Source organism: Xiphophorus hellerii, chromosome 16, assembly GCF_003331165.1.
Source record: "Xiphophorus hellerii strain 12219 chromosome 16, Xiphophorus_hellerii-4.1, whole genome shotgun sequence".
Lineage (NCBI taxonomy): Eukaryota > Metazoa > Chordata > Actinopteri > Cyprinodontiformes > Poeciliidae > Xiphophorus > Xiphophorus hellerii.
Window position 1 is genome coordinate 7,507,933 of NC_045687.1, and position 12,575 is coordinate 7,520,507.

Sequence of the window (12,575 nt, forward strand, 5' to 3'; positions counted from 1 at the left end):
TCCCCTCTATGCACCCTTCCTTTCTCACTGTTGGGTTTTCTTCAAAACATTTCCTTGTAAAAGTATGCACGCCCCTTGAACTTTTAGACATTGTGTCACCTTGGAGATGCAAACATCATTGTGTTTAATTGAACCATTAGCTGAGAAGAGGAAGAAAAATCATGCAACTTTTTCGTATCTAGAAGATTTGCATATGAATCAAGCCCCCTTTTTTCTTACACATCCTACATAAAATCACTTGTAGCCATTTGCCTTCAGAATTTCCCTAATTAGTAAATAGAGAATTAGGGTGCATGCATTCACACTAGCCCTGTTTAAACCAAACTATCAGGTGTAAAAACACCCTTAAATTTTGACCTACCATGTGTTACCACCATGGTGACTGTGGTAGTGGCAGCATCACACTTTGGGACAAGGGAGATGATAATGAAAATAATTGTTATGGAATGCATAAGGATTTAAACCTTAAAGATACAGCCAAACAGAGCTACAAGGGAATAGTTTAGATTAAAGCACATTTTTGCATTAAATAACCTCGGCAAAGTCTAGATCTGTGCCAACACTGTTTTATGGAGATTATCTTGCATCATTCCTTTTGCATGTAAGATATTCTCTACCTTGTAAGGTATTCTCTACATTGCATGCAAAATCCCAACATAATATGTTGCAGCTAGCAGTTATGACTTGAAAAAATGTTAAAAAAAAAAAAAAAAAGAGGTTTGAATACTTGGTGAAGTATGTTCCTTCCCCTCTGTCATTTAAAAAAAATTCCAACCACTGCACTAGCAATCTTGATCAGAAATCACTAGACTGCATCGGTAAACACATTTTCACTGAGGGACACATTAGAGACACCTGAGGGTCTTTGATAATTCTGCTCATTTTTCTCAATAAGACTTTGAAGAATGCCTCCATTAGTGCACTTTTCTTCCTTTATATATTTATGTCTCTTTTTTTTCCCCCAGCTAGACATCCTGAGGCTACGTGGGGCGAATATTGCCCCAGTATCTAAAATAGGGCACTGCCAATGCAGATATAGACTGATGGTGTGAGGATAAATTGTAAAACCCATGGAGTGGTGACAGAAAGAGATGTTGACATTGGTTTATTGACATACCTTTGTTGATTTATGGTTAAAATTACTCCTCACATGATGCATGGCTTTACATGCTCCAGTAAACTGCAGCTTAGCAGTCTGGATGTGTCTGATCCAAAAGAAGAAAAATGTTATGCGAGTTTATTTTGCACAAATGTAAAGTTCGTCTTGCCACTTACAAATGTCATTTAAAAAAAATTATTGTGGTCAGTAGTAGGAATTTATTTCAGTTGTTTGTGGGCAAGTCGGAAATTTTTCCTCTAATTTTATTTTTAAAAAGTAAAATGTTTCCTGAGTTTAATAAAATGCAAACAAACTGGCATAGATGTTTCCCCTTTAAGGTATTCCAATAAATATCTTAGTCAAACAAATTTGAATGCATGACTGTTTTTTACAGTAACATTATGCGTTGTTAAATTCGTGGAACAAAAATCCAGTATTCTTTAAGCAGTAGGAGGTTTGGAAGAAAAAAAAAAGGAAATACACAGAGAGAGATTGTTTTCTCAATCTATGTTTGAGGGGGCAGGGCACTGAGAGGTCAGGGGTCACAAATGAAACAAATTAAGGGCGAGCCGTGGCCCTCAGGGGAAACATTAGCAGGCTACAGAGATGGGATCCAGATGGAAGAGCCTGAGAGGGTTATACACAGGGGGTCTGGGGACTCTTCTGCCCTTTCTGTCTTTTCCTTTCTCTGCTTTTTTTTTATAATCACACTGGTTAAAGTTGCCAAAAAGCACTGCAGCTGTGGGACATCCTGTCTCTGTGACGGGGGGGTGTCAGCAAGGCAGTTGTACCCTTCTCTCCTTGGCTTTTGCCCAGACAGCTTGTCTGTCTCCACCGTTCCACATCCATCTCGTTGGTAAGCTCAGCCCTGCTGTAGCTCATGATTTTTATTTATTTATTGCCAGAATTTGATTCGGAATTCATCTGATGTGGTGTGAAATAGATAAAAAAAAATTTTTTTTTTACCTAAGCTATTTGTGGTGCTTTAATACAGATACGAAATACACTTATTTCTTATATGGAGGTATCCTTAAACGGGAATCTTGGTGTACCCGTCAATAGATTTTTATTTCTGAGCAGCACCAAAGCAGTGGGATCTTTGTATTGCCTGGGAAAACTCTGGATCAAGGTTCAGAGTGGGGAGAGAGGGGAAATGGGGAAGATGAAAGGAAATAGGAAGAGAGCAAGTACAGAAGGAAGAAAGATGCCGGTGAAATAAACACTGGCTGACAGGTGGCACACAGCTTGCTAACCACAGAGGAAGCTGTGATGCTGATCGTGGCGTCATTAGTTTTCACAGGGTTCGAGGCTGAAAGTCTACTTCCTAATTGTCCCTTTTAAAAGTATTCCCAAGATGGGCTGAATGAGCCATGTGCTCTCACATGAAGTCACCATGTATTTGTTCCTCTGCCACTCCTAAACACCACCTAGAACTGCACCAGGTGGCTTACGACAGCTCTCCATGCTCTCACTGTCAGCTCTCCAACTTTGATCAACACCATAACCTCTACCAGAACACACCAGCCGTCTTCTGCCTGTAAACTCTGTCTACAGGCGGAGTTTGAATTGGGCTCTGCCAAACTTACTTATTTATCTGTTCTCCGATTAAATACTTATTAAGAACGATTTGCACACATAGCCGAAGGGAGGAAAAGTTCACTGTTTGGGAACAGTGGTTCTGTTTTGCTGCAGTCTTAACAAATCCTCAGAGCTTTGGGAGCAAAACAGTATTGCATTGTAGAGACGGGCCTGGCAAGTACAGAAGGCATGTCTACAAGCATGACTGCTGTAGTCTCTTTGTCTCCCTCTCTGTCACTCTGTTCTAGTAACACTCTCTCCTTCTCACTCTGTCCGCCTCAAAAGCGATAATTATGTTGGTTGCATGCAACAACTACTGTCTGTTCTATTAGCTGCTCGTATTTTTATCCACTTGTGCAGTGGTTCTGAAACATTTTATAGCAGTATCGCCACACCATACAGCAATAGTAAGAATGCATCTTATTCAGTTGGGATATCACTGAAAAGTTGAACACAATGCACATCAGCATCATCAGATGTTATTTTCTGTCAAATCATCTGCACCTCGTCAGCATTTGACTCTCCAAGATATTTTCTCAAACTTGTTGCATTGAGGACAGCTGAAGCTCCTGATAAAATTCCTCAAAACTTTAGACTAATATAGTATCCTGTTTAAGTGCACTTCAGTGTGTTACAGGTATCAATTAATGTGTCAATTCATGAGACGCACTAAAGCAATCTAGATGTGCATTCTCCTTTAATTTATTTCAGCAATTCATTTCAACAAGTAAAACTCATTAATTACAAACTGTGTATTATGTCTTTGGTTACACCTGCTTTTTGTTGCCCTTTTGTTTCTTCCACTCAATTTTCCATTAAAATGCCTGCATAAAGCACTTTGTGTCAGCAGTCTTTCTCGTGATTGTGTTGGCAATAACATAACATTTCTGACTTAAGCTATAATCAATTAGAAGTTGATGCTAAGTACTTGTTGAAGTTATACTTTGGTTTGAGAACCACAGTCCAGTTTTTACCCAAACAAGTTAGAATTCATGGAAATTTAAGAAAGTTAAAGCTGCTTCAGTGAAAATAATAAGATCTTTGTCAATATTTGTGTGTTGGCTTATTTTTGTAAATGTGCTCTGTTTCTTGTGTGGGAATTAAATATAAACCTGTAACTTGAACCCAAACAAGGACTGTTGATTCTGTAAGCAAATCTTCTAATTGTTTTGCTGATTTTTTTTTTTGTATGTTTTGAATTTGTCAAATAATGCTGGTGTTTATTTTTTGTTGAAAAAGGTTGGCTTTTACGGGAGGTTGGTGGCAGCTGGATAAAGCACCGTCGGTACTGGTTTGTGTTGAGCCAGGATTCCCTCGACTACTACACCGGGCCAGAGAAAGGCGCTCGGAGACTGGGCACGCTGGTCCTCACCAGTCTCTGCTCTGTCATTTGGCCAGACAAGCAAACTTACAAAGAAGCAGGTGAGCTCAGGAAATGTATATTTGTGCTCGGAAAGTGCACAGAAATGGGCAGAAGCAGTCTTACGTGGTTTCCAAGAATGTATATAAAGTTTAGCCAGACGTGCTTTAAATCTTTACTGGGAATCATTAAATGGAGTTTTCCCTTGTATTGTCTTCAAAGATATGTCTTTTGAGCCCTCTTCCTTCCCTACTGTGACACATACACATACTTTTGGGAAATCACAATTGTTTTTTCTTCCAAAAACATGACTCGGGGCTGAATAGGAAGCCTTTGTTTACCATTTCCCTTTTTTAGATTACCGAAACAGAAGAATTAAAGATTTCAGAAGACAACTCTTTGTTGTGTGACACTGGGATGACCCTGTTCTTGTCACTGTCATAGTCCGTCTGTCTGCCTGGATGTTCTTCAGTGGAGGAGATTATGTCCTGCTGACTTAACCAAAACCACTTGAAACATCCCGAATTGTTCTTTAAATCCAAGCCAAAACATATTTCTTGCTAAATCATTACACCCAGGGACTTTTTTGTACAAAAGTGCTTTCAACACTGGCTGTGTCACAAACGCAACTGAATACATTTGTGTTTCCTGGAATCACTGAGAAATTTGTCAATAAGCAGTTGCAGGAAAGCTTTACTTAAGATTATCTTTGCTTAATTTTTGGTTTGTATCTTTATCTAGAAGCTAAGCTTAGTCACGTAATGGCCATGTAGCTGCTGTTAGAGTAAAAAGCTATATCTAAGCACACAATAAGTGCTTAGTCCTTTTCAATGACTAAGCACACAACTAGGAGGCAGATTCTTCTCTTTTTTTAGATTCATTTTGCTGTTTTTTCTCTAAGGTCAGATTTACTGCAGAAAAACTGTTCTTGTTTGGTTTTGGTGTGGCTTGAGGTTTCTCTTGGTCTGACCTTTGATCCTCAGTGAATCTGTGAGAGGAAGTCGGAGAGAGTAAGAGAAAGTCTAGATGTTGCTGTGTATGACTACTTCCTTTTAACTTAAATTACATTCAAAGATCAGGTTTAGGTTAGACTTGTGTAATTTATTCTCATTTTTTTCAGGTTACTGGAGCATTACTGTTTATGGACGGAAGCACTGCTACAGGCTGTACACCAAGCATTTCAATGAAGCAGTGCACTGGGCCTGCGCCATCCAAAAAATCATCGATACCAAATCTCCAGTGGAAACGCCGACACAACTTTTGATTCGAGACATCGAGGTGGGCCACATGAAAGAAAAAATAAACATACATAAGCATGCACACAATTCCTGCCAACTACTTGTGATAAGAGCCACCAAACACAAACAGCCATCGGACTGCTCATTATTCAACCCGCTTTGTTATCATGGAAACCACACGGCCACATCATTCTTTGAATCCAAAGTTTACTCTAGACCCTTTTTTTTCCTTTTCAATGAACTCTTTTCATGTAATCAAACTATGACAACATACAAAAACATAACGCTAAAGGTATTTCCAGGTATTTAACCATAACTTTCCCAAGCATACAGTGCATTTTAAATACAATTTCAGAGGAGTTGAAAGAGAATAGAGTGTGTTGGAATTTCATTTGGCAGAAAGGGAACTTTTATTGCATCAGTCCATCCTTGGGGGTTAGAAAAGGGGCAAGTTTTGGCAAAGGAGGTGGAGCAGGGCAAGGCAAGAAGCTTTGGGTCCAGATAAGCAGCCCTTTGCTTGGCCTCCTGTCTCCGTAATCTTTCAACGAGAGTCTCTAATCTTCAAGAAAGTGGTTAATCTCTTGCCTGTGTCTGTCACTGTGTGTTCAGCTAGAAGGGGCCGATCTTACATTTAGAAGAAAAGAAGAGACCTGCTTTTTAAAGGTCTCTTCCTTCATCTGTTTAGCAGACTGAAAGCAGAGCATGAGTGGAAAACGAGAAAAATTTAAATTAGAAAAAGGTTTGAAGCATAACCAAAGCAGCAAAGAAAAAATGTGCAACTGGATTAAAAGAATTGAGATAATCAACACTATTTTGAAAATTCACTTAAAAAACATTCACTTTTGATCATGGAAAGTCTGAATTACTTTTCAGACAATGAAAGAATCCAAAAAACTTTGCCAGAGCTTTATTTGTGTATATTGGACCAATCAGCATTTTCCTTAAAAGTACTGGCAGCTTTGAAGTGACTTAGGTTTGTATTTGTCTGTGTTAGACGATGTGCAGTATTTTCCAAACTGGTTTCAAACCATAATGATCACTTATTAACCCCAAATCTGTTTACAATAAACCTACCAGCATGTATGCGACACTTCTTCACATTTCAGTCAGATACTTAGATGTGTTTTATTGAAGCTGTATACTGCCTCAAAGTTGTCTATAGGTGTGAAATGGAAAAAAAACAATACATGTGCTTTTAAATGTTTTCCAAAAGCTTTTCACCATGTTCTGATAGACTACTTTGAATTTTGTGGCTGTAATGTGTCAGGAAAAATTATTTTTGCTGCATTTAGCCTAACTTTTGCAAGACTCAAGTGTGTTTTCTCACATTCTTAGTTGAAAAGCGCAAATTTCTAGATCTAACTCTATCATTATTATCTGCATTTCCTGTGAAAAACAGCTGAGTTGCTGATTTCGCCACAGAGCAGCATCTCATTCCCACAGTATAAACGGAAGATTGTTAAATTTGCCACACTAAGAAGGATTAAGCTGACTCGCTTCACAGTGAGGCAGACCTAGAGAGAGAGAGAGACAGAGGGGAAAAATGGAGGAATTGGAGTAGTTGCAGAGTCAGGAGAGAGCCAGAGCCGTTGCAACGTTACTAATGAGCAACAGGTGTTCGGGGGCAGTAGCGTAGAAGCCATCTGTATTGCTGGAAGACATCTATCCACATACACAGTGAAAGACAGAAACTCACGCACAGTCAACCCATTGACACCGGTGGATAAAGTATAACGTGTCAGTCATGCAAGTGTGCTGTGCTGGGTCATCACTTGACCTTCCTGTTGCTTTGAAAGCTACCAGAGCCGAATTGTGACCTCGGTCAGATCAACCTTGGTCACCTCAGACGGACGAAAGCACGCACTAAATCACAGATGCTGACAGCCCTCCCGACTGATTTCAGGAACACAGAATGAACATGATATTGTACAGTGATCAATGTTTTTTGTCTGCACACAGGAGAATAAGTTCAACCCAGAGGTGGTGGAACACATCTACCAACACAACGCCATTCTTAAATACACCCAGGGTCCCCTCTATGCTCCTCTGCTTCCTTTCCCTTACGGCAATCTGGAGCACACATGTGAGTACCTGCAGATTTACATGTCAAACATGACAAAAGCTACAGTTTTATTTTAGTATCTGTACCATGCGATCTTATCTCTTCAGACCACAATGGGAAGGGCTACGGCTCAGTGCGTGAGGAGGCGGTGAAGCTCTTCAACTGCCTGCAGCAGCTGGAGTCGGCTCGGGAGCCGATTCCAATCATCCAGGGCGTGCTGCAGACCTGTCTGGACCTGCGGCCCCTCCGTGACGAGGTCTACTGTCAGCTTGTGAAGCAGACCAGCCATACGCCTTCCCCGAACACCGCTGCGCATCTCCGTTACTGGCAGCTCCTCACCTGCATGAGCTGCACCTTCCTGCCGGGGTCCACCGTGCTCAAATATCTGAGGTTCCACCTCAAAAGGTAAGAGCTATTCAAAGGCTTACTCTACTCTATTAGAATATATTGGAAGCCTTTTTATATATAGGCTACATTTGGAAAAATAAGGAAACACATTGGCTGGTATGAGATTCTCATTGGCATTTTGAGTGTAATCTGATCACCGATGAGCAGAAGTTGTACCTGATGCAAAGTAATCAAATCTAAAATATTGCAGAAATAATAATACAATTTCAAATAAACACACTAAATTTAATAGTTTTATATGTTTATCTTGAACGATTTTTATCCTTTTTGCTGTTCAAGTATTAACACGGTATAACATGTTAATATTAGTTGTTTGTCAATCAGGCTATCTGATCTTTTAGCAACCCTTCTGTCAGCATTATAGCTTCCTCACAAAGGTTTTAAAGGAGTGCAGTGTCATGGGTTTGGACAATGGTGAGTGATTCTCTTTATGCTCAGATTTTACAAGTTTCTATTTAGAATCCTTCTGAAGTCCCTGTTTTGACTGGGACAATTGAAGCTCACCAACAATCTCAATGTCTTTCATCCATCATAGCTGCTGTACAAATATAGAATATAGTTACAGCATTTATTGGCACTTGTGTTTTGTGAACATGTTCATTTTGTTTGAATGCACGAAATGTTTTCCTTTGGAAATGTTACGGTCTCAACTCTACCGTAACGTCATTCAGAGCTCTGGCATCCAAAACACCCAAACACATGCAACTGGAAAAAACTGAGGCCAAAATGGCACTTTTTCTATCATTAGAAGGATTTGAAAAAATACTTTTAAGAGTTTTAAATTGAAACATTTTAAACCTTACCAAGGACTGACATCAGTACCTTTTTTTTTCTAAAACATGTTTTTACAGATTTTTCTCTTTTTTTTACCTTCAGAGATGCTCTGAAGTGGATTTGCTCACATTAAACACTGATCAAATAAATCTTTATGTACAGAAACTACCTTTCATATTTTACTTGTTGCATTTTCAAGCAAAAAATAAAGGGTTTTTTATATTTATTTTTCTATCTCTGACTCATCTTTGTGCAAAGGTTTTTCTTGAAGAAAAGAGGAAAACAAAGGAACATTTCGTTTGGCATTGACATTTTGAAGTAACAGAGTGCAGTCGTCAGATTTTACATTGGACTGAGCCGAGTTAAACTGAATGTGACATCAGGCCAGAAGTTGGTTACTGGTGACAGGGAGGAGCCTGCGATGCAGAACAGGTTTAGCTGGGAGATGAAGGTGAACCAGTAGTGGCAGGGAGACTGTAGAGTCTAGACGTTGGACAAAAAGCAGGCGCCAGTATCCCTAACCACTAGTTTAGATATAGTAGCATGATATGCTCCACATTGTTAACATGCTCCTGAGGACAGATACAGTGTTCGAGGGCTGGATTTGCAGGTCTGAATTAGCCCCTCTGTCAAGCCTGCTTATCCAAGTTGTTAGCAGTGCTGAGCCTCCTGCTCTAGACTTTCCAACACCGTGCCATCAAACCGCCAAAGTTTTCTATCTATGTTTCTACACTGGGAATTGCCCTCTAGCTAATGGAACAGTTGCATGCAATGGCAATTTATAATAACACTGTGGAACTCGCTGGCTCTGTGTTTTGATATGTCTTGCTGTCGCTCTCACGCACTTTCTCTCTCTGCGGATCAGCGCTGAGGCTGCAGCTGGGCAGGAGCTGAGTCTGGAGCTGGGCACCGGGCCCAAAAACCACTCCTCCTCCTCTCCCCCGGTGCCCTGAGAAACCCCCGGGGAATGTCTGCTGTCAGAGGGAATAGGCCAGGAGAAAGAAAGCAGAGCAAGAGGGGGGCAAGAAAGCAGGAAGCTGCAGAAAGGGCCAAAGAGGAGAGTAAAGGAAGGATCGCAGAGGCTCAGCGGAACATTCCTGATTATGTTTCAGCAGGACAAATCCCACCCTGTGGCCATACAGTTATGAGATGGCAGGACATTGGAGTAAATGAGTGTGCTTCTCTGTGTCTGGCAAACAGTTTCTTAGATTTTTCGGTCGTATGCACGTTTCGATTTTTAGATGAATGTTTGAGCATTATTGTTTCCTTCCTTTCCCGTCTCTCTCTGTTTACACAGGGCTGAACTATTAGCTCCATTACACCATATTTCACGCCCTTTATTGCTCACAGAGTGTCAGACTTCAGGCTCCATTTGATATTTGTGCACCTCTTCCCCATCCCCTCCTTTTTCTTTTTTTTTTTTAAATAATTAAACGTGCACTGAGCTTCACCTAGCACTCCTGGACAGTCCGCTGGGAGGAAGCAGCAGGTCACTGCCGCTCACAGGAGCGGAAACACCTCTTCCTATTTCCAAAGTCAAATATGTTTTCTTTACCATTATGTTTTTATTTGAAGGAGTGGGTGATATTGACTCTTAAGTCTTTAACAGGTCGAGTGAAAACATTTCTCATTCCTTGCCTCATTTACTTTTAACATTTCCGGACCGAGAAAAGGTAAAGAATGAAGCTCAATCAAAGGGATGATGTGGAAGGATAAAAGGTACAAAGATTGGGCCTAACATCAACAGGATTAACAAATCCTCTCTTTCTAAATCATGAATTGTAGTTTATATTGCATGTGCACAGATGCAACATATTTTCATTCTCTCATCCTTTTCCTGCTTCCTGCAGAATTCAGAGCCAAAGTCCTGAATCCGAGATGGATAACTATGCATCGTTCATCAGCGAGGCTTTGGAAAAAACAAAATGCCGCGAGTGTGTGCCATCGTGGGAGGAGATCCAGATGCTGATGAACCGACAGGAGATGCTGTGCACCGTGCACCACCCTGGCCCCGGCTCCTGCCAGCTCTACATCAGCTCTCACACCACTGCCAATGAGGTTTGGGAGTGTTCAGCTTGTATGGCTTAAGCCATTCTCAAGCGCTTCAGATTCTTGCACATGTTTTTGTTCAAATTATGAAAGACGCCTTGGATTCAGAGCCTCAACAACTCCAAACTTTTTTCCAAACAGTCTTCTCCTCTGCCTTTCATCAGGTGGTCCGAAGGATGCAAGAGAAGCTGGGCCTTCAAGACAGCAAAAATACATTTGCACTGTATGAGCAGAATGCACTGTGGGAGCAGCCAGTCGCAGGAAACTCTCTGATCGCAGACGTCCTGACCAGGTATGAAAGGGATTTGTGGTTTTCACATTTTAAAAAGCAGGCAGTGCCAAAAATCTGTCACAAATCAAAGCTATTTGTGAAATCAAGCATGCCTCTAATGCAGAGGCAGACTGTGTATTACAATGCAATACATGATCTCTAGAGTATTATTTACTGGCACCACTTCTGTTTCTGCAACTTCTTTTTACCGGTAGGACAGCACTTGATCTATAATATTTTACAATCTTGGAGCATACAGAGAGATGTTTGACCAATCTCAATTTAGGTCTTAAATTGAAATGGCAAAAAAAAACTGACTTTATTTCTGGCGATCCATTTCTTTACGTTGGATTCTTATCCAGATTTTTATTTTCACTGTTTTAGTATTTCAAACTATTCATAATGTGGTGCACTTAAGATTTTCTTGTTTTTTTAAGTAGAAATTACCCACACATCTTCCACCATTCTTAACAGTGGATGTAAAATACTTTCCCACATATCCATCTTTTCACCTGGTATATTTGTTGTGCTGCTGGGTTTTAGTCTGATCTGACAAAAGTACACAGCTCCAGTGAACATTTTTGATGTTAGGAAAGAAAACACTCAGCACATCTTTCTCGTCTAACTGGTTGGCCTGCGGAGAGAGTCTAATGGTTGTTATGGAAAATTGGTGACTTCAAGATGACTCTTCGTGGCAGTTCAGTGAGCTGCCAAGATGTTCCAACCGTCCTGCTCACAGTGCGTAGGCGACACAGTTCAAGTTGTTTTAAACTTGAATAGTCTGACTGTAAATATCTAGACGTTTAGGTGAGGAGTTATTTTTGTAGCTGTTTGCTGATGCATGAAGGTCAACACACTCTTATCTTACTTTACTGGCATGGACTCTTGTCTTTCTCATTCTGAAGGTTGGCTGAGAGAAATGGGCTCAGTAATTTAAGGTGAATTTACTTTTAGGCTTTTTTTTCTTTTGATATATATAAATATTTTTGCTTTTAATTAGATGCTACATCCTTGTTTGTATCTTTAAGTCCATGTGACCTTTTCTGTTTTTCCTGGCCAAACCTGACAGCCTACTTGGAAAAAGGACTCATGTAATTAGTTGCAGAAACTACAGTAGGAAAGATTAATTTGATTATTGTTTCTACAACAAATACTCTCAAATTGTGTGGGGATAGGATAAACACAAGCTGTCTTTACAAGTGTATTACATTAACTGCTCCTTTTCCTCTGTCCTCTCTGCAGCTTCACTACCAAAGAGTCAGAGTCTCAATCCCAGTGGAAACTGTGTTTTAAGCTCTACTGCCTGTTGGACGCTGACAGCATATCAGTGGACAGCATTGAGTATTTATTCCTCTTTGAGCAGGTAATGTTGTAATAAACCAAAACAGTATTTTCTCTTTCTGCTATCCCCTTAATAAGTGACCAGTGGTGAGATGTGATTTATGGCCCTGCAGCAAGGCATTCTTCCTACTCCGTTGGATTATTCATGATTTTACAGGACAATATTGAGTCACAGTCAGTGATTGCAGGAGAGAACATAGAAAGCATAAAAAGTATGACTAAGAGTGCTGGTTGCAGTGCAATAGGGTTGAAAGGTAGCTTCATTACAGCATTTTTTCCTGAGGACTTCTATAAAAGATTTATAAGGTGCAATAAAACAGGGTGGGCCAAAAAATGATTGGATTCAGGTTATTAGTAACAGCCGTGTCCTTCCGTCTCTCCTGGTCTTTCCACTG

At 40.3% G+C, this 12,575-nt stretch overlaps 1 protein-coding gene across 1 annotated transcript in view; it reads left to right on the forward strand.

Annotated features, from left to right (window-relative positions):
* The window catches only part of plekhh3 (pleckstrin homology, MyTH4 and FERM domain containing H3), a 37,797-nt gene that overhangs the window by 20,885 nt on the left and 4,337 nt on the right, over positions 1-12,575 (forward strand). The window contains exons 4-10 of the mRNA XM_032587250.1: positions 3,917-4,099; positions 5,158-5,315; positions 7,235-7,358; positions 7,445-7,742; positions 10,370-10,577; positions 10,733-10,860; positions 12,082-12,202. Coding sequence (XP_032443141.1) covers positions 3,917-4,099; positions 5,158-5,315; positions 7,235-7,358; positions 7,445-7,742; positions 10,370-10,577; positions 10,733-10,860; positions 12,082-12,202 — 1,220 coding nt within the window. The remainder of the gene's footprint in view (positions 1-3,916; positions 4,100-5,157; positions 5,316-7,234; positions 7,359-7,444; positions 7,743-10,369; positions 10,578-10,732; positions 10,861-12,081; positions 12,203-12,575) is intronic.